Genomic DNA, 23,653 nt, shown 5'->3' on the forward strand with positions numbered 1-23,653 from the left:
GGTGAGTGTGCAAGGCGAGGGGGTCAGAGGGGTGGCTGGAAGTGGGGGTATCAGAGCATGGAAGGGGGGGTGAGTGTGCAAGGGAGGCCAGAAGGGGCGAGTGTGCAAGGGGGTGAGTGTGCAAGGGGGGGTTTATTCCTCCCCCCCAAAAATAAATGTTACTCCAGTTTAGGTTAAAATCGCTTTTAGTGTCAAATACAAAAATAACCCCCGGGGGGGGGGGGAGGCGCCCCTTGCCTCCCCCCGCCTTCCAGCCCCCCCCCCTCAGTTTTGGGGACCCCCCCTCAGTGGTGGGGGGGGGGGCTGGTTTGTGGGTGACCCCCCCATGTTATTTTGGGGGGCCCCCCCTCAAGTTATTCAGTGCAGGGGGGGGGACAGTGTGTGACAGGCTCAGATTGGCACGGGGGGGGCACAGAGTTTGGGGGTGTCCCCCCAAAATTTGGGGGGGTCCTCAATCTCGGGGGGGGACCTGGGGGAGTCCCCAGTCTCGGGGGGGGGGTCCTTAAATCTTGGGGGGATCCTCAATCTCAGGGGGGTCTTCAATCTGGGGGGGGGTCCCCAAATCTTGAGGGGAACCTCAATCTTAGGGGGGGTCTCCAATCCTGATGGGGGGGGGTCCCCAAAACCTGAGGGGGGTGTCCTCAATCTGGAGGAGTCCCCAGTCTAAGGGGGGGTTCCCAAAACTTGGAGGGAGTCCTAGGGGGGTCCCCAAACTAGGGGTTGTCCCCAATCCTCATGGGGGGGGATGCCCCATCCTGATGGGGGGGTCCCCACTCTAAAGGGGGGGGTGTCCTTAATCTAGGGGGGGTCCCCAAACTCGAGGGGGGGGGGAGTTCTGGAGGGGTCCCCAAACTAGGGGGTGTCCCAAATCTAGGGGGTTCCCCTAATCAGGAGGGGGTTTCCCCAATCCTGGGGGGGGGGCCCAATCTAGGGGGGGTTCCCCAATCCTGGGGGGGTCCCCAAACTTGGAGGGGGTGGAGGGTCCTGGTGGGGGGGGTCCCCAAACTAGGGGGTTTCTCCAATCCTGGGGGGTGTCCCCAAACTAAGGGAGGGTTCCCCAAACTAAGGGGGGTCCCCAGTCTAGGGGGGGATCCCCAATCTGGAGGAGGGGTCCCCAAACTCGGAGATGGCGGCGGGGGGGGGGGAAGTCCTGGAGGGGTTCCCAAACTAGGGGGCGTCCCAAATCTAGGGGTGTTCCCCAATCTAGGGGGTTTCTCCAATTCCGGGGGGGGGTCCCCCCGATTTGGGGGGGTCCCTAGCAGCGCCCCGCCTTGGCGTCGCCGATGGCCCCCCAGACGTCGAAGACGAACTCGTCGGGGAAGGCGAAATCCCCGAGCTGCGCGTCGAGCGCCTGCGCCAGCGCGTCGGGGTCCCGCGCCTCGCGCCCCAAATCCACCATGGTCGCCGCTGGGGGGGAGGGGGGGGACACAGACATTGGGGGGGGCCAGAACCCACTGGGGGGGGTCCCAGTACCAACTGGGGGGAACCAGCACCCATTGAGAGGGGACAGGAACCATTGAGGGGGTCCCAGTAACCATTATGGGGGCCCCAGCACCCACTGGGGGGGTCCCAGTACCAATTTGGGGGGGGGGACAGACATTGCGGGGTGCCCAGAACCCACTGCGGGGGGGGGGGGGGGCAGGATCCATTGGGGGGGATGGAGGGGGTCCCAGTACCCACTGGGGGGAACCAGCACTTATTGGGGGGGTCCCAGTAACAATTGAAGGGGGGCAGGACCCACTGTGGGGGGGCAGGAAACCATTGTGGGGGTCCCAGTAACCATTATGGGGGTCCCAGCACCCACTGGGGGGGGTCCCAGTACCAATTGGGGGGGGATGACAGACATTGAGGGGGTCCCAGCACTCATTGGGGGGGGGGCAGGATCCATTGGGGGGTCCCAGCACTTTCTGGGGCGGGGGCAGGATCCATTGGGGGGGTCCCAGCACTTTTTTGGGGGGGGGGCAGGATCCATTGTGGGGGATGGAGGGGGTCCCAGTACCCACTGGGGGGAACCAGCACTTATTGGGGGGATCCCAGCAGCCACTGGGGGGGGGGGGCAGGATCCATTGGGGGGGTCCCGGGGGGGTTTGGGGGGTCCCGGGCCTCACCCAGCTCGCTGTCGCGGATGCCCATGTAGCTCTCGAGCAGGTCGTCCACCTTGGCCACCGCGCGCTCCTCGAAGGCCGACGGCTGCGGGGGGGGGGGGGGCAGCGTCCCCAGTGCCTCCCAGTACCCTCCCAGTAACCCCCCCAAAACCCAGCGGTGCTCCCAAACCCCCTCTGAGCGCCCCCCCCCTCAACCCCAGGATACCCCCCCAAACCCCTCTGGCTGCCCTGTTCCTCACCCTCCACCTCCCAGTAGCTCCCAGTGCCTCCCAGTAGCTCCCAGTGCCCTCCCAGTAGCTCCCAGTGCCCTCCCAAACCCCCTCTGACTGCCCCCCCTCGCCCCCCAACCCAGGAATCCCCCCCCCAAACCCCTCTGGCTGCCCTGTTCCTCACTCCCCACCTCCCAGTAGCTCCCAGTGCCTCCCAGTGCCCTCCCAGTAGCTCCCAGTGCCCTCCCAGTAATGCCCAGTGCCTCCCAGAAGCACCCAGTGCCCTCCCAGTAGCTCCCAGTAGCTCCCAGTGCCCTCCCAGTAGCTCCCAGTGACTCCCAGTAGCTCCCAGTGCCCTCCCAGTAGCTCCCAGAAGTGCCCAGTGCCCTCCCAGTAGCTCCCAGTGCCCTCCCAGAAGCTCCCAGTGCCCTCCCAGTAGCTCCCAGTGCCTCCCAGAAGCTCCCAGTAGCTCCCAGTGCCCTCCCAGTAGCTCCCAGTGCCCTCCCAGAAGCTCCCAGTGCCTCCCAGAAGCTCCCAGTGCCCTCCCAGTAGCTCCCAGTGCCTCCCAGTAGCTCCCAGTGCCCTCCCAGAAGCTCCCAGTGCCTCCCAGTAGCTCCCAGTGCCCTCCCAGTAGCTCCCAGTGCCCTCCCAGAAGCTCCCAGTGCCTCCCAGTGCCCCTCACCTGCTCCTCCAGGGTGGGGGGGCCGTGGGCGCGCAGGCGCAGGGTGCCCCGACCAGTCCCCAACTGGGAGCCCCCCCGGCCCCCCCCGGCTCTCGGGGCGATCATGTCTGGAAGTGGGGGGGGCAGCGGATTATTGGGGTGGGACGGGAGCCCCGGGGGCCCTCCCAGTGCTCCCAGTTCCCCCAGTCCGGACTCACCGAAGGCCTTGCGGGGCTCGGTGAGGCGCAGGGCGAAGGTTCTGCCGCGCGGCAGGTCCTTCAGCATCTTGGCCACCTCGTAGTGCCGGGCGCCCACCAGGCTGCGCCCGTCGATGGCCTCGATCATGTCCCCGACGCCGATGACCGGGATGCGGTCGATGACGCTGCCCTCGCGGATGCGCTGGGGGCAGACAACGTCAGGTCCCCAGGGCCACCGGGGACACCGGGAGGTCCCCAAGGTGCCACCAGCCCCAGGAACCAACTGGCATCACCACGATCCTCAGCAACGATTGGGAAGTTGATGACTTGGGACCCCTCTGAGATGTCCCCGAGGTGCCACCAACCCCAAAAACCACTTAAGAGTCCCCACTATCCTCAGCAACGATTGAGAACTTGATAACTTGGGACCCCTCTGAGATGTCCCCGAGGTGCCACCAGCCCCAGGAACCACTAAGAGTCATCACAGTTCTCAACAATAATTGGGAAGTTGATGACCTGGGACCCCTCTGAGATGTCCCTGAGGTGCCACCAACCCCAGGAACCACTGAGACTCATCACAGCTCTCAGCAAGGATTGGGAAGCTGATGACTTGGGAACCCTCTGAGATGTCCCCAAGGTGCCACCAACCCCAGGAACCACTGAGACTCATCAGAGCCAACAATAATTGGGAAGCTGATGACTTGGGACCCCTCTGAGTTGTCCCTGAGGTGCCACCAGCCCCAGGAACCACTGAGACTCATCACAGTTCTCAGCAATGATTGGGAAGCTGATGACTTGGGACCCCTCTGCGATGTCCCCTCGCGGCGTCCCCACCTTGATGAAGGCGTAGCCGGCGCCGTTGTCGGTGATGGTCAAGCCCAGGGCGTCCTCGGACTTGAGGACCTCGACCTCCTTGCGCTGCCCCTTGGTGTGGGCGAAGATGAAGTCCTCGAGGCCGATCTGCCCGCCCAGCAGCTTCTCCATGTCCACCTTGTGCGTGTTGAGGGTGCAGAACATCACCTGGGGGGACAGGGGACGGTGGCTCCCAGTGCCTCCCAGTGCCTCCCAGCGCCTCCCAGTCACTCCCAGGCCCCCCCACAGTGCCTCTTACTCTCTCCCAGTGCCCTTCCAGCGCCTCCCAGTCACTCCCAGCACCTCCCACTGTCTCCCAGCGCCCCCCCCAGTCACTCCCAGCGCCTCCCAGGCCCCCACCTAGTGCCTCCTACTCTCTCCCAGTACCTCCCAGTGCCCTTCCAGTGCCTCCCAGTGGATCCCAGTGCCTCCCAGACCCTCCCAGTGCCTCCCTTGCTCCTCCCAGTGCCCATCCAGTGGCTCCCAGCGGCCCCCAGTGCCTCCCAGTGCCCCCCCAGTCACTCCCAGTGCCTCCCAGGCCCCTGCCTAGTGCCTCCTACTCTCTCCCAGTGGCTCCCAGTGCCCTTCCAGTGCCTCCCAGACCCTCCCAGTGCCCATCCAGTGGCTCCCAGCGCCTCCCAGTGCCCCCCCAATCACTCCCAGTGCCTCTCAGTGCCCTTCCATTGCCTCCTACTCTCTCCCAGTGCCTCCCAGACCCTCCCAGTGCCTCCCTTGCTCGTCCCAGTGCCCATCCAGTGCCTCCCAGTGGATCCCAGCGCCCCCCCCAGTCACTCCCAGTGCCTCCCAGGCCCCCGCCTAGTGCCTCCTACTCTTTCCCAGTGCCTCCCAATCCCTCCCAGTGCCCCCTAGTTCCCTCCCAGTGCCCCCTAGTGCCTCCTACTCTCTCCCAGTGCTCTCCCAGTCTCTCCCAGTGCCCTACTAGTTCCTCCTAGTTCCCTCCCAGTCCCTCCCAGTGCCCCCTACTCTCTCCCAATGCTCTCCCAGTACCTCCCAGTGCCCTACTAGTTCCCTCCCAGTCCCTCCCAGTGCCTCCTACTCTCTCCCAGTGCTCTCCCAGTCTCTCCCAGTGCCCCCTAGCTCCCTCCCAGTGCCCCCCAGTGCCCCACCTCGGCGGGGGGGATGCCGAAGGCCTGGGCGATCTTCCCGTAGAGCTCGCGGACGTTGGTGAAGCCCTCGACGCGGCCCGTGGGGCTCCCGTGCGCCAGCTGCGTGTGGAACACGAGCCGGGGCCGCAGGGCCGGGGGGGGCAGCCCGGGGGGACCCCCGGAAACACCCCCGGACCCCCCCGACCCCCCCCCGGCCCCGACCCCCCCTTCCCCGGGCCCCCCCGGCGCCGCCGCCCCCCCCACCCCGTCCTCGTTCTCCACCAGCGGGGGGGGCTTCTTGCGGCGACCCAGGCCCAGCGGCATCGGGGGGGGGGGGTCGGGGGGGGTGAGGGGGGGATAAAAAGGGGGTGCGAGGGGGTGAGGGGGGGCGGGGGCCCCACGAGGAGGAGGAGGAGGGAGCGTCGGAGCGTCGAGGGGGAGCTGGAAGGAGAAAGGGGAGAGTGAGGCGTGAGGGAAACTGAGGCACAGGGTGGGGAAACTGAGGCACAGGGGGAAACTGAGGCACGGAGGAGGGGAAATGAGGAGGAAACTGAGGCACAGGGTGGGAAATGAGGGGGAAACTGAGGCACGGGGGGGGAAATGAGGGGGAAACTGAGGCACGGGGGGGGAAACTGAGGCACGGGGTGGGGAAATGAGGGGCGGGGTGAGAGCTGGGGGGTCAAGGGGGACACCGAGGCCCGGGAACCCCAACTCAGGGGGGTCCCCGATCCCCTCGGTGCCCTTGGGGGGGGTCAGGGGGGTCTCCCAGCGCCTCCCCCCCCCCGCGAACTCACCGTCCGGACCCTCGCGCCGGGCGCTGCGGCGGCACTTCCGGGTGGGCGGGGCCAGAGCGCTCGCGAGCCAATCAGCGGGGAGGGGGGGAAGGAATGGGAGCGGCCGCACCCCCCCGGGGCAATGGGAGCGGCCGCAGCGGCGCCCGCGCGCGGGAGGGGCTGGGAGAGACCAATCAGGAGCGGGGAGGGGGAGAGGGGGCGTGGCCTGAGAGGGAGGGACCAATCAGGAGACGGAACTTCGTGAGGGGGCGTGGCTAATGAGGGGCGAGGGCACGTGATTGGCGGGAGCGGAAGGAACCACGCGGGGCGGGGGGGGGGGATGGAGGGTATGGGGGGGCTCAGAGCCCACTGCGGGGCTGTATAGAGCCCATGGGAGGGGGGCACAGACCCCACTTGTGGGGAGCAAAGTCCTATTTGGGGGTCACAGACCCTTACTGGGGGGAGCAAAAACCCCATTTGGGGGTGACAGACCCCACAGGTGGGGAGCAAAGTCCCATTTGGGGGTGACAGACCCCGTGTATCGGGCACAGCCCCATTTGGGGGGCACAGACCCCTCTTGTGGGGCACAAAGACCCCATTTGGGGGTCTCAGGTTCCATTTGGGGGGTGTCCAACCCCATTTGGGGGGTCACATACCCCATTTGGGGGTGTCTAACCCCATTTGGGGGTCTCAGGTTCCATTTGTGGGGTGTCCAATCCCATTTAGGGGGTGTCCAACCCCATTTATGAGTCACAGACCCCCTTTGTGGGTCTCAGGTTCCAGTTGGGGGGCTGTCAAACCCCATTTGGGGGTCACATACCCCATTTGGGGGGTGTCCAACCCCATTTGGGGGGCACAGACCCCACTTGTAGGTTGTCAAACCCCATTTGTGGGTCTCAGGTTCCATTTAGGGGGTGTCCAGCCCCATTCAGGGGTCACAGACGGCACGTGTGGGTGGGAGCCCCCCCACTCGGGGGTCAGGCAGCCCCCCCTTTCCCTCTGGGCCCCCCCAAAAAGCACGAGGCAGCGAGGTTTGAGTGTTTTATACAGAGCCGGACGCCGCTCCTGCTGCAGGAACAGACCCTTTTCCGGGCTTTTCCATCCCAAAGGATAACGGGGACCCCCCCCCGAGCCGCCCGCGGCCCCCCCCCGCCCCCCAAAACACCCCCCAAGGGGGGCTCCCCCCTCTTTGAGGGGGGCTGAGGGCGGTGGAAGCCCTGAGAGAGGGGCTGGGGGCACCCAGGGACCCCCAAATCATAGGGGGGAGCCCCCCAAGAGCAGCTTGGGATCCCCAGAGCCCGCCAAGATGGGGTGGGGGGACCTCAAGAGCAGCTTGGGATCCCCAGAGCCCCCCAAAAATGGGATGAAGGGACCCCGAGAGCAACCCTAGATGGAGCAGGGGACCCTAAGGACACCTTGAGCCCCCCAAGATGGAATGAGGGGACCCCAGAGGCACCCTGAGGTGGCATTAGGGGACCCCAAGGTCATCCTGTGTGCCCCAAGATGGGATGAGGGGACCCCAAGGGCACCCTGAGCCCCCCAAACTCTAAAGCAGGTCAAGGTCACCCCACCACCCTGGTCCCTGGAGATGAGGGGAAGCCCAAGGGCACCCTGAGCCCCCCAAAATGGGATGAGGGGACCCCCAGAAGTCCCCCAAGCTGGGGTGGGGGACCCTGAGGGCCCCCTGACATGGAGTGAGGAGACCCCAAGAGCATCCTGAGCCCCTCAAACCCTAAAGCAGGAGGTCCAGTTCACCCCGCCACCCTGGTCCCTGGAGATGAGGGGGACCCCGAGGACACCCCGTGTCCCCCAAGATGGAATGAGGGGAACCCAAGAACACCCTGAGCCCCCCAAGATGGAATGAGGGGACCCCAAGAGCACCCTGAGCCCCCCAAGATGGTATGAGGGGACTCCAAGAGCATCCTGTGTTCCCCAAGGTGGGATGAGGGGACCCCAGGGGCACCCCGAGGTGGCATTAGGAGACCCCAAGGGCACCCTGAGCCCCTCAAGATGGGATGGGGGGACCCTAAGGACACCCCGTGTCCCCCAGAATGGAATGAGGGGACCCCAAGAGCCACCCAAGATGGTCTGGGAGACCCTAAGAACACCCTGAGCCCCCCCAGAATGGGATGAGGGGACCCCGAGAGCTGACTGAGATGAGGTAGGGGACCCCGAGAGCCCCCTGAGATGGAGTGGGGGGACCCCAAGGGCACCCTGAGCCCCTCAAGATGGGATGAGGGGACCCTAAGAACACCCCGTGTCCCCCAAGATGGAATGAGGGCCCCCCAAGAGCCACCAAGGAGGGTCTGGGAGACCCTAAGAACACCCTGAGCCTCCCCAGAATGGGACGAGGGGACCCCGAGAGTCCCCCGAGATGGAGTGGGGGGACCCCAAGGGCACCGAGCCCCCCAAACCCTCAAGCAGGAGGCCAAGGTCACCCCGCCAGCCTGCTCCCTTGAGACGAGGGGGACCCCGAGGCGCCCCCGAGCCGGGTTTGGGGGGGTTCCCCGCGAGAGCCCCCCCCGCCCCGAGGCGAGGAGGGGTGCGCGGGGCGCGGGGCCGGCGCTAGAGGGGCAGGATCTGCTCGAGCAGAGGCTTGGCGGAGGGCGGGATGCGGTCGGGGAACTTGACCTGGAACTCGATGATGAGGTCCCCGCGCTGCTCGGGGCTGCGGGGGTACGGGAGCCCCTCGCCCGCCACGCGCCGCTTCACCCCCGGCTTCAGCACCTCCTGGAACACCATCGGGATCGTGCGGCCGTCCAGCGTCGGGGCGTTCACCGTGCAGCCGCACAGCGCCTGCCGCGGGGAGCCAGCCCAGTAACCCCAGTGCCCGCCAGTAACGCCCTCCACCCCGGCACTGGGAGCCGCTGGGAGCCCCCTCCCAGCACCCCCTGCACCGGGAGCCGCCATGGCGCTGGGAGCCACTGGGATCCACCTCCCAGTATCCCCTGAACCGGGAGCCGCCATGGCGCTGGGAGCCACTGGGATCCACCTCCCAGCACCCTCTGAACTGGGAGCTGCCATGGCACTGGGAGCCACTGGGAGCCAGCCTACATCCCCACCAAGGCCAAATCAACTCTGATCCCACCAACCAACCAACCAACCAACCCGACCCCAATCCCACCAACCAACTAACCCGACCCCGATCCCACCAACCAACCAACCCGACCCCAATCCCACCAAGACCAACCCAACCCTGATCCCAAGACCAACCAGACTCTGATCCCACCAACCAACCCAACTCTTCCCACCAAGACCAACCCGACCCTGATCCCAAGACCAACCTGACCCTGATCCCAAAACCAACCCGACCCTGATCCCACCAACTAACCAACTCAACCCCGATCCCACCAACTAACCAACCCAACCCCGATCCCACCAACCAACCCGACTCTTCCCACCAACCCAACCCTGATCCCAAGACCAACCCGACCCTGATCCCAAGACCAACCCGACCCTGATCCCAAGACCAACCAGACCCTGATCCCAAGACCAACCAGACCCTGATCCCAAGACCAACCAGACCCTGATCCCAAGACCAACCAGACCCTGATCCCAAGACCAACCAGACCCTGATCCCAAGACCAACCAGACCCTGATCCCAAGACAAACCAGACTCTGATTCCACCAACCAACCCAACCTCGATCCCAAGACAAACCAGACTCTGATCCCACCAACCAACCCAACTCTTCCCACCAAGACAAACCCAACCCTGATCCCAAGACCAACCCAATCCTGATCCCAAGACCAACCCATCCCTGATCCCACCAAGACCAACCCGACCCTGATCCCACCAACCAACCCAACTCTTCCCACCAAGACCAACCCGACCCGGATCCCAACACCAACCCGACCCGGATCCCACCAGCCAACCCAACCCTGATCCCAAGACCAACCCAATCCTGATCCCAAGACCAACCCGACCCTGATCCCACCAAGACCAACCCGACCACCCACCTCGCGGAGGCTGATCTTGGCCGGGTAGACAATGTCCGAGCCCTCGCGGCGGAAGACGCCGTGGGGTTTGTCTTTGAGGACGAAGACGACGTCGGCGGGGATGTTGTTGGGGGTCTGGTCGCCCTCTTTGGGGAAGGTGATCTTGGTGCCCTCCTTCCAGCCTCGTTTCACCTCGATGGTGAGGATCTTGTCCTCGTTCCGCACCGTCTTCCCGTCAGGGTTGAGGCGTTTGTGGGAGATCTTCATCTTCTTGGTGCAGCCGGTGTAGATCTCCTCCAAGGAGACCTTCAGGTCGTAGAGAACCGGGGGGTCCTGCTTCCGGCAAGCTCCGTCGGCGCCACCGCGGCCTCGGGGGAAGCTGACGTTGCCGAACCCGCCCACGTGGAAGGTGGTGAAGCCCTCGTCGCCGTCGTCGTCCCCGTCGCGCTGGACAAAGAAGGTGTCGAAGGGGTTGCGGCCGTCGAAGAACTCGGCGAACATGGCGTGGGGGTCGCCCCGGAAGGTGTAGGTGAAGGTGGGCCCGTTGGATCCCGCCGAGCCCGAGGCCGGGGCGCCGCCTTTCAAGCCTTGGGACGCAGGAGAAGGCGGCGTCGGTGCCGGAGGCGCCAGCAGGGCGTGGGGGCCCTGGCACCGCGCCGGGAACCGGTTCTGCTCGGGCGCCGGCGGCCGCGGGGGAGACAGACGCTGCTGACGGCTCCGCGCGGGCCCCAACAGGCCCAGCCGGATCCAGCGGCAACACCCCGGCACGCCCGGCACCGCTCCCGGCACCGCCGACGCCAGCCCTGGGCCTGCCGGGACCCCCAGCCCCCCTGCCAGGGCCTGGGCACCGCCTGGCACCCCCAAACTCCCCTGACGGGACCCCCAAACCACCCTGCCAGGGCCTGGGCACCACCTGGCACCCCCAAACCCCCTGACAGGACCCCCAAACCCCCCTGCCAGGGCCTGGGCACCGCCTGGCACCCCCAAACCCCCTGACAGGACCCCCAAACCACCCTGCCAGGGCCTGGGCACCACCTGGCACCCCCAAACCCCCCTGACAGGACGCCCAAACCACCCTGACAGGGCCTGGGCACCACCTGGCACCCCCAAACCCCCCTGACAGGACCCCCAAACCCCCCTGACAGGACCCCCAAACCCCCTGCCAGGGCCTGGGCACCTCCTGGCACCCCCAAACCCCCCTGATGGAACCCTAGCACCACCTGACAGGACCTTGGCACCGCAAGGCACCCCCAAACCACCCTGACAGGACCTTGGCACCCCCTAACAGACCCCTGACACCCCCAAACTCCCCCGAAAGGACTCTGACACCTCCTGACAAGACCCTGACACCCCCAAACCCCTCTGACAGGACCCCCAAACCCCACGATAGGACCTTGTACCTCTAAACTCCCCTGACAGGACCCTGACACCCCCCTGGAACCCCCCTGACAGGATCCTGACACCCCCAAACCCCCCTGCCAGGACCCTGACACCCCCCGTCACCCCCAAACCCCCCTGCCTGTGCCCTGCCAGGACCCTGGGCCCCAACTGCCCCTAAACCCAGGCCCCCCAGACCCCCAACCTGCCCCCCAACCGCAAATCCACCAGCCCCCCAAAACCCGCCCCACAACCCCCAACCCCCCCCGACCCCAAACCTGCTCCCTAACACTGAACCCCCAGTCGCCCCAAACTCCAAACCAGCCCCCCAACCTCAGCCCCTCTAACCCCCCTCCATTCTGCCTCCCAACCCCAGCCCCCCCATCCCCCCAACGTGCCCCCCAACTCCCCCATTCTGCCCCCAACCCCGGCCCCCCCGCCCTCTCATTCTGCCCCCCAACTCCAGACCCCCAGACCCCCAACCTGCCCCTCAACCCCAGCCCCCCCAGCCCCCCAACTTGTCCCCCACCTCCTCCATTCTGTCTCCCAACTTGTCTCCCAGCTCCCCCATTCTGCCCCCCACCCCCAGCCCCCCAACTTGCCCCCCAACCCCTCCATTCTGACCCCACCCCCAGCCCCCCCACTTGTCCCCCACCCCCAGCCCCCCAACTCCTCCTCCAGCTCCCCCAATCTGCCCCCCAACCCCAGCCCTTCCAGCCCCCCAACGTGCCCCCCAACCCCTCCATTCTGCCCCCCAGCCCCCCAACTTGCCCCCAGCTCCCCCATTCTGCCCCCCCCCCCAGCCCCCCAACTCCTCCCCCCCCTTCCAGCCCCCCGGCCCCGGCTCACCCTCCTCCCCGTACTTGTCGAAGATCTCCCGTTTCTTGGGGTCGCTCAGCACGTCGTAGGCCTCGGCCACCTCCTTGAAGCGCTCCTCGGCGCCGGCCTCCTTGTTCTTATCGGGGTGATAGCGCAGCGCCTGCTTCCGATACGCTCGCTTCACGTCCTCGGCCGAGGCGCCCCGGGGCAGCCCCAGCGTCCGGTAATAGTCCTTGCCCATCGCCTTATGTCCCCCCCTCGTCCTCGTCCTCGTCCTCCTCCTCCTCGTCCTCCCCCCCCGCCGCCGCCACCTCCGCCTCGGCCGCCGCCGCCACCGCTCTGAGGCGATGGCGGAACCTTCCAGAGCGCGCCCCGCGGAAGCCCCGCCCCCTCAGGGGGGCTCAGCCAATCAGAGCGCGGCGTCCGAGCGGCTCAGCCAATGGGGCGAGGCGAGAGGCGTGGCCAAGCCTAAACCACGCCCCCGCCTCGAGTTCCCCCCCCGCGCGGCTCAGCCAATCGGAGCGCGTCTCCGGGGTGGAAGCCACGCCCCCCGCCGCGCCCCCAGCCAATCAGAGAGCATTGTGGCCTATTCGAGTCACGCCCCCTCCCCGCGCACCGCCCGACCAATCAGGCGCCCGCTTCGCTGCGTTGCCCCGGAGACGCCGCCTCGCGCTTTACGGCACCCGCCTCGCGTTTTACGGCGGTTCCGAGCCTGAGAGGCGGTGGCGGCGGCGGCTTCGGGGTCGGTACCGGGAGGGGGCGGGGGGCGGTTTCTGAGGCCTGAGGAGCTTCTTTTCCTCCTCTAACTCCCCCTAGATGCCCCCAACCCCCCCCAGGTGCCCCCTAACCCCCTCTAGATGCTCTCTAACTACCCCTAGATACCCCCAACCCCATCTTTTCCTCCCCTAACCCCCCTAGATGCCCCCCAAGCCCCCCTAGATGCCCCCTAACCCTCTCTAGATAACCCCTAACCCTCTCCAGATGCTCTCTAACCCTGCCTAGATGCCCCCTAACCCCCTCTTTTCCTCCTCCAACACACCCAGATGCCCTCTAACCCCCTCTTTTCCTCCCCAACCCCTCTAGATGCCCGCTGACCCCCTCTTTTCCTCCTCTAACCCCCTCTAGATGCCCCCGACCCCCTCTTTTCCTCCCGTAACCCCCTCTTTTCCTCCCCTAAGCCCGTCTTTTCCTCCTCAACCCCCCAGATGCCCCCTAACCCCCTCTTTTCCTCCTCTAGATCCCCCTAGATGCCCCCTAATCCCCCTAGATGCCCCCTAACCCCCTCTTTTCCTCCCCTAACCCCCTCTTTTCCTCCCCTAACCCCCTCTTTTCCTCCCCAACCCCCCATAGATGCCCCCTGACCCTCTCTTCTCCTCCCCTAACCCCCCTTCTCCCCCCTCCCCAGGAGCATGGACGCCCGGTTCACCCGCGGCAAGTCCCCCCTGCTGGAGCGGGCGCTGGGCCGGCCGCGCACCGAGGTTAGCCTCAGCGCCTTCGCTCTCCTCTTCTCCGAGCTGGTCCAGTACTGCCAGAACCGCGTCTACTCGGTGGCCGAGCTGCAAGCCAAACTGGCCCGCTTGGGCTACCAAGTCGGCCTCCGCGTCCTGGACGCTTTGGTGGCGCGAGAGAAGAGCGGCCGGCGCGAGACCAAGGTCCTCAACGTCCTCCTCTTCGTCAAGGGCCCCCGTGTGGCGAGCGCTCTTCGGGAAGGAAGCCGATAAGTTGGAACAGGCCAACGACGACGACAAGACCTACTACGTCATCGAGAAGGAGCCGCTGGTCAACACCTACATCTCGGTGCCCAAGGAGAACAGCACCCTCAACTGCGCCGCCTTCACCGCCGGCTTGGTGGAGGCCGTGCTCACCGCCAGCGGCTTCCCCGCCAAGGTCACCGCCCACTGGCACAAGGGCACCACCCTCATGATCAAGTTCGACGAGGCTGTCATCGCCCGAGACAAGAGCTTGGAGGGACGTTGAGGGGCTCGGGGGAACCCGGGGAGGGCTCGGGAGAGGCTGGCCACGCCGTCCGAGGTCCCTCCGGGTGGGTTCCGGAGGTGGTTTGGGTGCCTCGTCGCCGTCTCTCGGGTCCTGGGGGCAGCCTCTGGTCTAGTTTGGGATCGCCGGGTTCCCTCCGTGTCCCCAGGTGCCGTCCCAGGTCCCTCCTGGTGGCCCCTGGCCTCCCCTCGTGACCCTGGGGCTCGTTGGGTCCCTCGCCATCATTTCTTGGTCCTCACGGTCGTCGTCCCACGTCCCTCCTGATGTTCCTTGTCCTCCCCTGGGGATCCTGGAGGTGGTTTGGGTCCCTCACCGTCGTTTCTTGGTCCTCACGGTGGCTCTGAGCCTCCTCTGGGGTCCCTGGACATCATCCCGTGTCCCTCGTGATGTCCCTTGTCCTCCCCTGGGGATGCTGGAGGTGGTTTGGGGTTCCTCGCTGTCATCTCTTGCTCCTCGTGGTGGCCCTCAGTCTCCTTGGGGGACGCTGGAGGTGGTTTGTGTCCCTGGATTCCATCCCGTGTCCCTCCTGGTGGCCCTTGGCCTCCATCGAGGACCCCGCTGGGTCCTTCGTTGTCACCTCTCTTGGCTCCTGGTGACAAGAAAAGCCGCTAATCACCAGGTGGCTCCGTCTCGTGGTTTTGGGGGGGCCAGGATGGAGTCTTGTGTGTTTAGGGGCACCCAGGGGGGTCAGGGGCTCCTGGGGAGGGGGTGGCTGGGGGTGCTGGGGGGGTCCCTGGTGTCCTCTGGGGGCGTCCCAGTGGTTAAAGGGGTCCTGGAGGGGTTTTCAGGGGGTCTTGGTGCGGGTCCTGGGGGTTTGGGGGGCGTTCAGGTGTGTTTGAGGTGCTGGGGGCGGGGCTCAGGGGGTCTTGGGGGGCCTTAAAAGGGAGGTTGGGGGGTCTTGGTGGGCTCAGGGGGGTTGAGGGGGGCTCAGGGGGTCTTGGGGACCTAAAAAGGATGGGGGGGAAGGTTGGGGGGGCTCGGGGCGGGGTCTTCGGGGGCCTCAAGAGGGAGGTTGGGGGGGGCTTTGGGGGTTCCTGGGGAGCTCAGAGGGTCTTGAGGGGCCTTGATGGGGAGGTTGGGGGGTCCTGGGGGGCTCGGGGGGGGGTTGAAGGGGGCTTTAGGGGGGCTTAAGGGGCTCATGGGGTCTTGGGGGGCCTCAGTAGGGAGGTTGGGGGGTCCTGGGGGGCTCGGGGGGTTGAAGGGGGCTTTGGGGGGGGCTTAAGGGGCTCAGGGGGTCTTGGGGGGCCTCAATAGGGAGGTTGGGGGGTCCTGGGGGGCTCAGGGAGTTTGGGGGGGGGCTTAGGGGGCTCAGGGGGTCTTGAGGGGACCTCAAAAGGTTGGGGGGGGTCCTAGGGGAGGGTCTGGGGGTTGGGAGGGGCTGGGGGTTGGGAGGGGCTTTGGGCACTCACTTCCGGCGCGGGTGGCGGCACTCACTTCCGGTGTGGGAGGCACTCACTTCCGGCGCGGGCAGCAGTCGCTTCCGGCGCGGCGGGCCTCACTTCCGGCGCGGGCGGCAGTCGCTTCCGGCGCGGCGGGCCTCACTTCCGGCGCGGCGGGGCGGCCATGGGCGCTCACCTGGCGCGGCGCTACCTGCGCGACCCCGAGGTCGAACCGGACCCGCTGCGGCTCCCGAGCTTCGAGCCCGAGCTCGGGCTGGGGCCGCGCAGACCCCGCGGTGAGAGGAACGGGAGGAGAAACCGGGGGGGGGGGGGGGGCGGAGAAAAGGGGGGGGGAGAAAAGCGCGGGGGGAGGGGAGGGCGGGGGAGGAAGGGGGGGCGGAGACCTTGTGACCTCTGCGTGACCTCTGTGACCCCCCAGTGACCTTGTGGCTCCCACGGCACCGCTGTCCCCTGTGTCCCTGTCCCCGGGTCCCGGGGGTGGGGGTGGTCCTGGCAGTGTCCCCGGGTCCCTGTGTCCCTGTCCCCATCCCATGTCCCTATGTCCCTGTCCCCATGTCCCTGTGTCCCTGTCCTCGTGTCCCCATGTCCCTGTGTCCCTGTCCCCATGTCCCTGGGTCACTGCCCCTGTCCCCATGTCCTCATGTTCCTGTGTTCCTGTGTCCCCATGTCCCTGTGTCCCTGTCCCTGTGTCCCCGTGTCCTGGTCCCCATGTCCCTGTGTCCCCATGTCCCCGTGTCCTGGTCCCCATGTCCCCATGTCCCTTTCCCCCTGTCCCCGTGTCACTGTCCCCATGTCCCCAACAGAGATGACAGTGACAGCGGAGGCGCTGGCGGGGGCGCGGGTGCCCCTGGAGCAGAGGGACGGGGTCCGTGTGTCCCTGTGTCACTGTCCCTGTCCCCAGCAGAGGTGACGGTGACGGCGGAGGCGCTGGCGGGGGCGCGGGTGCCCCTGGAGCAGAGGGACGGGGTCCGTGTGTCCCTGTGTCACTGTCCCCATGTCCCCAGCAGAGGTGACGGTGACGGCGGAGGCGCTGGCGGGGGCGCGGGTGCCCCTGGAGCAGAGGGACGGGGTCCGTGTGTCCCTGTGTCACTGTCCCCATGTCCCCAGCAGAGGTGACGGTGACGGCGGAGGCGCTGGCGGGGGCGCGGGTGCCCCTGGAGCAGAGGGACGGGGTCCGTGTGTCCCTGTGTCACTGTCCCCATGTCCCCAGCAGAGGTGACGGTGACGGCGGAGGCGCTGGCGGGGGCGCGGGTGCCCCTGGAGCAGAGGGACGGGGTCCGTGTGTCCCTGTGTCACTGTCCCCATGTCCCCAGCAGAGGGTGACGGTGACGGCGGAGGCGCTGGCGGGGGCGCGGGTGCCCCTGGAGCAGAGGGACGGGGTCCGTGTGTCCCTGTGTCACTGTCCCCATGTCCCCAGCAGAGGTGACGGTGACGGCGGAGGCGCTGGCGGGGGCGCGGGTGCCCCTGGAGCAGAGGGATTTCTGTTCGGCTGAGCTGCTGCGGCTCCTGCGCTGCCAGAGAGACGCCTTCCCCCTGGCCTGGAGCTGCCGCGACCTGCGGCACCACTGGGACGCCTGCCAGCACCGCGAGTAGGGGACACTGAGGGGACACGGGGGGACAGGGGGGACAGGGGACACTGGGACGCCTGCCAGCACCGCGAGTAGGGGACACTGAGGGGACACGGGGGGGACAGGGGGGGACAGGGGGGACAGGGGACACTGGGACGCCTGCCAGCACCGCGAGTAGGGGACACGGGGACACTGAGGGGACCGGGGACCTGCGGCACCACTGGGACTCCTGGAGCACCACAAGTAGGGGACACGGAGGGGACACAGGGGGACAGGGAGGGGACAGGGGACACTGTGGCACCACTGGGACGCCTGCCAGCACCGCGAGTAGGGGACACGGGGGGACAGGGAGGGGACACGGGGGACACGGGACACCAGGATGCCTGCCAGCACCACAAGTAGGGGACATTGAGGGGACACGGGGGGACAGGGAGGGGACAGGGGACACTGGGACGCCTGCCAGCACCACGAGTAGGGGACACGGAGGGGACAGGGAGGGGACATGGGGAGGAGGAGGGGATGCTGGGACCAGGGGGACATGGGGACACTGGGAGGAGGGGATGGGGACACCAAGGGGACTGGGGGGACACCAGGGGGGGATGGGACATGGGACACAGGGAGTAAGGATGGGGACATAGAGGGGACACAGGGGACACTGGGGGGGACAGGACATGGGACACAGGGAGGAGGAGGGGGATGGGGACATTGAGGGGACGGGGGGACAGGAGAACATGGAGACACTGAGGGGACACGGGGAGGAGGAAGGGGACAGGGACACCAAGGGGACTGGGGGGACACCAGGGGGGATGGGACAGGGGACACAGGGAGTAAGGATGGGGACATTGAGGGGACACAGGGGGGAGGGGGATGGGGACACCAAGGGGACACGGGGGGACACCAGGGGGTAGGACATGGGGCACAAAGAGAAGGGGATGGGGACACTGAGGGGACAGGAGGGGACAGGACGACACGAGGAGTTGGGGACAAGGACACCGAGGTGACAAGGGGGGACACAGCAGGGGACAGGGGGGACACCAAGACACCCTGGGGACATCGGGGGACAGCGGGACAGGGGAGGGGTCGGGGAGACAGCGGGACAGGGGAGGGGGGGACAGAGGGGACAGCGGGGTGTAGGGAGGAGGGGACAGGGGGGGACCCCAGGACAAGGTGGTGGTGCCGAGGACAGGGTTGGGGTGTCCCGGGGGGGTCCCTGGTCCCGCCGCAGTGACACGGTGACATGGTGACGTCCCCAGCTACGTGATGCGCATGAAGGAGTTTGAGCGCGAGCGGCGGCTGCTCCAGCGCCAGAAGCGGCTCCAGCAGCGCCAGGCGGCGACCGGCGAGTGACCGGGGACACTCGGGGACACGTGGGGGGCTCAATAAACCCTCGGGTGACACCGTGCGGGGTCGTCACCGTCACACGAGGCCACGCCGTGGGGTCCATGTCCTTTATTGTCACCTGCAGGGACCGGGAGGGGGACAAGGACGGGGGGGTGTGGGGACACTGGTCGCTGCAGGGGGACACGGGGTCATTGTCACCAGAGTGGGGGGGGGCTGTGAACTCGGGGTGACGAGGGACATCGGGGCCCCGTGTCCCCTGGGTGTGAGGTGACGGGACAGCTCAGGGGGTCCCCGATGTCCCCAGGGTGTCCCCGGGTGTCACAGGAGGAAGGGGATGATGTCCCTGGGGTGTCACAGGAGGAAAGGGACAACGGGAGGGGGTCCCCGACGTCGCTGTGGTGTCCCCGGCGCGTCACGGGAAGCGAGGGGACAACGGGAGAAGCGTCCCCCAGTGTCCCAGGAGGAAGGGGACGATGTCCCCAGCGGTGGTCCCCACGGCAGGAGGGGGACGAGGGGGAGCGCGTGGATGTCCCTGCGGTGTCCCCCGGTGTCACAGGAGCGAGGGGACAAAGGCGGGGGGAGCGTCCCCGACGTCCAGCTGGGTGTCCCCGAGGTCCCCTGGGCGTCCCCGCGGGTGTCACAGCAGGAAGGGGACGATGGGCCGAGCGCAGGGCCGGGTACTCGCGGAACTCGCGGCGGGTAGCTCCGGTGCTTCCCCTGCGCCCAGATGGGCCATCTGCACGAAGCCCACCAGCGAGAAGAGGGCCACTGCGGGGACAGGGGACACTCGCGTGGGGACAGCGGACACGGGGACGCTCGACATGGGGACAGGGAGGACACGGGGACACTCGGTGTGGGGACAGGGAGGACGTGGGGACGCTCGTCATGGGGACAAGGGAGGACATGGGGGTGCTCACTGCGGAGACAGGGGACATTGGGGACACTTGTCATGGGGTCAGGGGACATGGGGACGCTCGTATGGGGACAGGGGACATGGGGACACAACACGGGGACACTCACCACGGGGACAGGGAGGACACAGGGACAGAGGACACGGGGACACTCGTCATGGGGACAGGGGACACCGGGGACGCTTGACGTGGAGACAGGGGACATGGGGACGCTCGACATGGGGACCAGGGAGGACACGGGGACACTCGGTGTGGGGACAGGGAGGACATGGGGGTGCTCACTGTGGAGACAGGGGACATGGGGACACTTGTCATGGGGTCAGGGGACATGGGGACGCTCGTCATGGGGACAGGGAGGACACAGGAACAGGGGACATGGGGATGCTTGACATGGGGACAGGAGGACACAGGGACACTTGTTATGGGGACAGGGGACATGAGGATCCTGGTCATGGGGCCAGGGGACATGGGCACAGGGAGGACACAGGGACATGACACGGGGACACTTGCTGCAGGGACAGCGGACATGGGACACTCGTCATGGGGACAGGGAGGACACAGGGACACTCGACACAGGGACAGGGGACACGGGGACACAACACGGAGACATTCGCCACAGGCGACAGGGGACATGGGGACACTCGTCATGGGGACAGGGGACATGGGGACGCTCGCCCCAGGGACAGGGGACATGGGGACACGACACAGGGACACTCGCTGCGGCGGGACAAGGGACACGGGGACCCGAAGGGGTGAGAGGGAAACCCAGAGGGACAAGGAGATGGAGATGGGGGGGACCCCGGGGCGGGGACAAGGGACATGAGGGACACGGGGACCCCAGGAGGGGACAGGGGGACCCCAGGAGGGGACACGAGGGACACGGGGGACCCCGCTCACCGGGCAGGCACTGGGTCATGATGGTGAAGCCGATCCAGGACCCGACCTGGGGGGGGGGGCAGCACCCACTGAGCTGCGCTGTGACCCCCCCCCCAGTGCCTCCCCCACCCCCCAAAACCTGCCCCCTACCCCTGAAACTGCCCCCTACTCCTGAAACTGCCCCCCCCGAAACTGCCCCCCTACCCCTGAAACTGCCCCCCCACCCCCCGAAACTGCCCCCCTACCCTCAAAACTGCCCCCCACCCCCCAAAAACCTGCCCCCTACCCCCCCAACTGCCCCCCCCGCCCCTTCCCCAGCGCCCCCCTCCCCAAATACCCCCCAGCTGCCCCCCCAGCCCCTTCCCCAGTGCCCCCCTCCCCAAATACCCCCCCAACTGCCCCCCCAGCCCCTTCCCCCTTGCCCCCCTCCCCCAATACCCCCCAACTGCCCCCCCAGCCCTTCCCCGGTGCCCCCCTCCCCCAAATACCCCCCCAACTGCCCCCCCAGCCCCTTCCCCCTTGCCCCCCTCCCCCAAATACCCCCCCAACTGCCCCCCCAGCCCCTTCCCCCTTGCCCCCCTCCCCCAAATACCCCCCCAACTGCCCCCCCAGCCCCTTCCCCCTTGCCCCCCTCCCCCAAATACCCCCCCAACTGCCCCCCAGCCCCTTCCCCGGTGCCCCCCCTCCCCCAAATACCCCCCCAACTGCCCCCCCAGCCCCTTCCCCAGTGCCCCCCTCCCCAAATACCCCCCCAGCTGCCCCCCAGCCCCTTCCCCGGTGCCCCCCTCCCCCAAATACCCCCCCAGCTGCCCCCCCAGCCCCTTCCCCGGTGCCTCCCTCCCCAAATACCCCCCAACTGCCCCCCCAGCCCCTTCCCCGGTGCCCCCCTCCCCCAAATACCCCCCCAACTGCCCCCCCAGCCCCTTCCCAGTGCCCCCCTCCCCAAATACCCCCCAGCTGCCCCCCCAGCCCCTTCCCGGTTGCCCCCCTCCCCCAAATACCCCCCCAACTGCCCCCCCAGCCCCTTCCCCAGGTGCCCCCCTCCCCCAAATACCCCCCCGGGCCCCCCCGACCCCCCCACCTCGTAGGTGTAGTTGGGGCAGGACACGAGCAGGAAGAGCCACGTGAACGGGTTCCGTGTCGGATACGGGATCTTCCGCGTCTTCGAGCCTGCGACAACCCCCCCGGTCACCCCCGGGTCCCCTCCCCGACCCCCCTGTGACACCCCCACCCCCCATATCCCCTCGCACCCCTTACGTCCCTTCTGTGTCCCCACGTCCCTCCCTTCCCCACGTGTCCCTGTGTCCTCCCCATGTCCCCCTGTGTGTCCCCCCATGTCCCCCTGTGTCCCCCCCATCCCTGTGTCCCCCCCCATGTCCCCCTGTGTTCCCCCATGTCCCTGTGTCCCCCCATGTCCCTTCTGTGTCCCCTCATGTCCCCATGTCCTCCTATGGCCCCTCCTGTCCCCCCTGTCCCTGTGTCCCCCCATGTCCCTGTGTCCCCCCATGTCCCTGTGTCCCCCCTATGTCCCTGTGTCCCCCTATATTCCCCTCTGTGTCCCCCTCCTGTCCCCCCGTGTGCCTGTGTCCTCCCTGTCCTTGTGTCCTCTCCTGTCCCCATGTCCCCTCCTGTCCCACATCCCTATGTCCCCCCATGTCCCTGTGTCCCCCTATGCCCCCCCTGTGTCCCCTCATGTCCCTCCTGTGTCCCCTTCCGTGTCCCCCCCACTTGTCCCACTATGTCCCCTCATGTCCCCCCGTCCTCCTATCCTCCCCATGTCCCTGTGTCCCCCCGTGTCCCCTCCTGTCCCCCCGTGTCCCCCCGTGTCCCCTCACCCGCGGGGCGCAGGTTCCTCAGGGCCACGTGGATGGAGAAATTGCCGAGTTGGCAGAACTGGGGGCGTCAGAAATGGGGGGCTGAGCTGGGGGTGCACCCAGAACCCCCCCCCAGTGCCCCCCAGGACCACTGGGACCCCTCCCAGTGCCCCCCAGGACCCACTGGGACCCCCCCAGTGCCCCCCAGTCCCACTAGGACCTCCTCCCAGTGCCCCCCCAGTCCAACTAGGACTCCCCCCAGTGCCCCCCAGTCCCACTGGGACCCCCCCAGTGCCCCCCAGTCCCACTGGGACCCCCCCCAGTTCCCCCCAGCACCCACTGGGACCCCCCCAGTGCCCCCCAGTCCCACTGGGACCCCCCCCAGTTCCCTCAGTCCCACTGGGACCCCCCCCCAGTTCCCCTCAGTCCTACTGGGACCCCCCCCCAGTGCCCCCCAGTCCCACTGGGACCTCCCCCGCAGTGCCCCCCAGTCCTACTGGGGACCCCCCCCCAGTGCCGCCCGCAGTCCCACTGGGACCCCCCGTCCCCCCAGTTTCCCCTCAGTCCTACTGGGACCCCCCCCAGTGCCCCCCAGTCCCACTGGGGACCCACCAGGAAGACGGCGAGCGCCAGCTTCACTTGGTCGTCACCCGTAAGCTGGGGACACGGCGGGGGGGGGGTTAGGGACAGCGAGACCCCCCCAGGGGACACGGGGGGACATGGGGGGGGCAGGGGACACTGGGGGGACAAGGGGGGACATGGGGGGGGTCGGGGGACACGACAAGACATAGGGGGGGGTCAGGGGACACAGGGGGACACGAGGGGACATGGGGGGGGTCAGGGGACACGGGGGGGGTGGCTGACGAGCTGGGGACAGGGCTGGGGACAGGAGGTGACAATGGGGGTGACACGGGGGGGGACACTCACCGGGGGGGGTGTAGAGCGGGTGGTTGATGTAATAGGCCATCCAGGCAGCGAAACCCCAGTAGTAGGTGCAGTTCTGGGGGGGAGGGGACAAGCAGGGGGGGGTTGGGGACACTTTGGGGACATTGGGGACATTGGGGGACACGGGGGGGACAACGGGGACGACCGCAGGTGACGTCGCAGCCATGTAGGTGCTGGGGGGGGGGGTGTGGAAATTGGGGTGCAAGGAGGGGTTGGGGGGTGTGGGGATAGGGAGGGGGTGTCCCGGGGGGGTTGGGGACAGGGAGGGGACACGTTGGGGACACCTGGGGGACATGCTGGGGACACCGCAGGTGACGTCGCAGCCACGTAGGTGTTGGGGGGGGTGGAAATTGGGGTGCAAGGGGGGTTTGGGGGCGTGGGGGACAGGGAGGGGGTGTCCCGGGGGGGGGGGTTGGGGACAGGGAGGGGACAGTGGGGACACTTTGGGGACATTGGGGGACACGGGGGGGGATGTCGCAGGTGCCGTCGCAACCACGAAGGCACTGGGGGGGGTGGAAATTGGGGTGCAAGGGAGGGGTTGGGGACAGGGAGGGGGTGTCCCGGGGGGGGTTGGGGGACAAGGGAGGGGACCCTTGGGGACACTGGGGACACCTTGAAGATGTTGCGCAGGGGCATGGTGCCGTGCGAGAACCGGTGCACGAAGAGCGTCTCCAGCAGCCGCTTCACGTAGTGGAACGAGTGGCAGCAGCAGGCGAGGCTGGGGGGGGGCCGGGGGGGTCACGGGGGGGACGTGGGGACACGGGAGG

General features: G+C 67.5%; 6 protein-coding genes across 8 annotated transcripts in view; 2 read left to right on the top strand and 4 right to left on the bottom strand.

Annotated features, from left to right (window-relative positions):
- Nucleotides 1-23,653, bottom strand: part of EIF3G (eukaryotic translation initiation factor 3 subunit G) — a 74,109-nt gene that overhangs the window by 5,754 nt on the left and 44,702 nt on the right. Inside the window, exon 1 of one of the 2 annotated variants that reach the window (XM_069881579.1) lies at nucleotides 13,523-13,526. The exons of the other annotated variant lie outside the window; for it this stretch is intronic. The gene's annotated coding sequence lies outside the window, so the exon portion shown is untranslated. Of the gene's footprint in view, nucleotides 1-13,522; nucleotides 13,527-23,653 lie in introns of those variants that run through there. 2 annotated transcript variants of the gene reach the window in all.
- On the bottom strand, nucleotides 1,182-5,976 carry GIPC1 (GIPC PDZ domain containing family member 1). The gene is made up of 7 exons (XM_069881573.1): nucleotides 5,925-5,976; nucleotides 5,152-5,571; nucleotides 4,007-4,192; nucleotides 3,194-3,374; nucleotides 2,997-3,103; nucleotides 2,109-2,190; nucleotides 1,182-1,407 (listed from the first exon to the last, which is right to left on the bottom strand). The coding sequence occupies exons 2-7, from the start codon at nucleotides 5,452-5,454 to the stop codon at nucleotides 1,256-1,258; spliced, it is 1,011 nt and encodes a 336-aa protein (XP_069737674.1). The 5' UTR covers nucleotides 5,455-5,571; nucleotides 5,925-5,976; the 3' UTR covers nucleotides 1,182-1,255.
- DNAJB1 (DnaJ heat shock protein family (Hsp40) member B1) lies at nucleotides 7,104-12,316 on the bottom strand. The gene is made up of 3 exons (XM_069881598.1): nucleotides 12,067-12,316; nucleotides 9,862-10,427; nucleotides 7,104-8,699 (listed from the first exon to the last, which is right to left on the bottom strand). Exons 1-3 carry the CDS (start codon nucleotides 12,275-12,277, stop codon nucleotides 8,469-8,471), a joined length of 1,008 nt encoding a protein of 335 aa, XP_069737699.1. The 5' UTR covers nucleotides 12,278-12,316; the 3' UTR covers nucleotides 7,104-8,468.
- On the top strand, nucleotides 12,720-14,649 carry TRAPPC5 (trafficking protein particle complex subunit 5). The gene is given in 3 exon segments (XM_069881582.1): nucleotides 12,720-12,778; nucleotides 13,442-13,718; nucleotides 13,720-14,649. Coding segments are annotated over 2 exon segments (567 nt in total). The 5' UTR covers nucleotides 12,720-12,778; nucleotides 13,442-13,445; the 3' UTR covers nucleotides 14,014-14,649.
- NDUFB7 (NADH:ubiquinone oxidoreductase subunit B7) lies at nucleotides 15,547-18,424 on the top strand. Of its 2 annotated transcripts, XM_069881599.1 has the most exons (3): nucleotides 15,548-15,706; nucleotides 16,852-17,020; nucleotides 18,253-18,424. In XM_069881599.1, the coding sequence occupies exons 1-3, from the start codon at nucleotides 15,595-15,597 to the stop codon at nucleotides 18,344-18,346; spliced, it is 375 nt and encodes a 124-aa protein (XP_069737700.1). In that variant the 5' UTR covers nucleotides 15,548-15,594; the 3' UTR covers nucleotides 18,347-18,424. The 2 variants fall into 2 exon arrangements, with proteins under 2 accessions (XP_069737701.1, XP_069737700.1); XM_069881600.1 differs by lacking the exons at nucleotides 16,852-17,020; nucleotides 18,253-18,424 and adding an exon at nucleotides 16,336-16,681 and having other exon boundaries at nucleotides 15,547-15,706.
- Nucleotides 18,434-23,653, bottom strand: part of LOC138734009 (very-long-chain enoyl-CoA reductase-like) — a 6,235-nt gene continuing 1,015 nt past the window's right edge. The window contains 10 exon segments of the mRNA XM_069881541.1: nucleotides 18,434-19,004; nucleotides 19,006-19,038; nucleotides 19,040-19,069; nucleotides 19,071-19,108; nucleotides 20,149-20,194; nucleotides 21,209-21,297; nucleotides 21,963-22,020; nucleotides 22,554-22,597; nucleotides 22,869-22,941; nucleotides 23,499-23,604. Of these exon segments, the coding sequence (XP_069737642.1) occupies nucleotides 18,978-19,004; nucleotides 19,006-19,038; nucleotides 19,040-19,069; nucleotides 19,071-19,108; nucleotides 20,149-20,194; nucleotides 21,209-21,297; nucleotides 21,963-22,020; nucleotides 22,554-22,597; nucleotides 22,869-22,941; nucleotides 23,499-23,604 (544 nt within the window). The 3' untranslated portion in view covers nucleotides 18,434-18,977.

This window comes from Phaenicophaeus curvirostris, unplaced genomic scaffold, assembly GCF_032191515.1.
Source record: "Phaenicophaeus curvirostris isolate KB17595 unplaced genomic scaffold, BPBGC_Pcur_1.0 scaffold_51, whole genome shotgun sequence".
Taxonomy (NCBI): domain Eukaryota; kingdom Metazoa; phylum Chordata; class Aves; order Cuculiformes; family Cuculidae; genus Phaenicophaeus; species Phaenicophaeus curvirostris.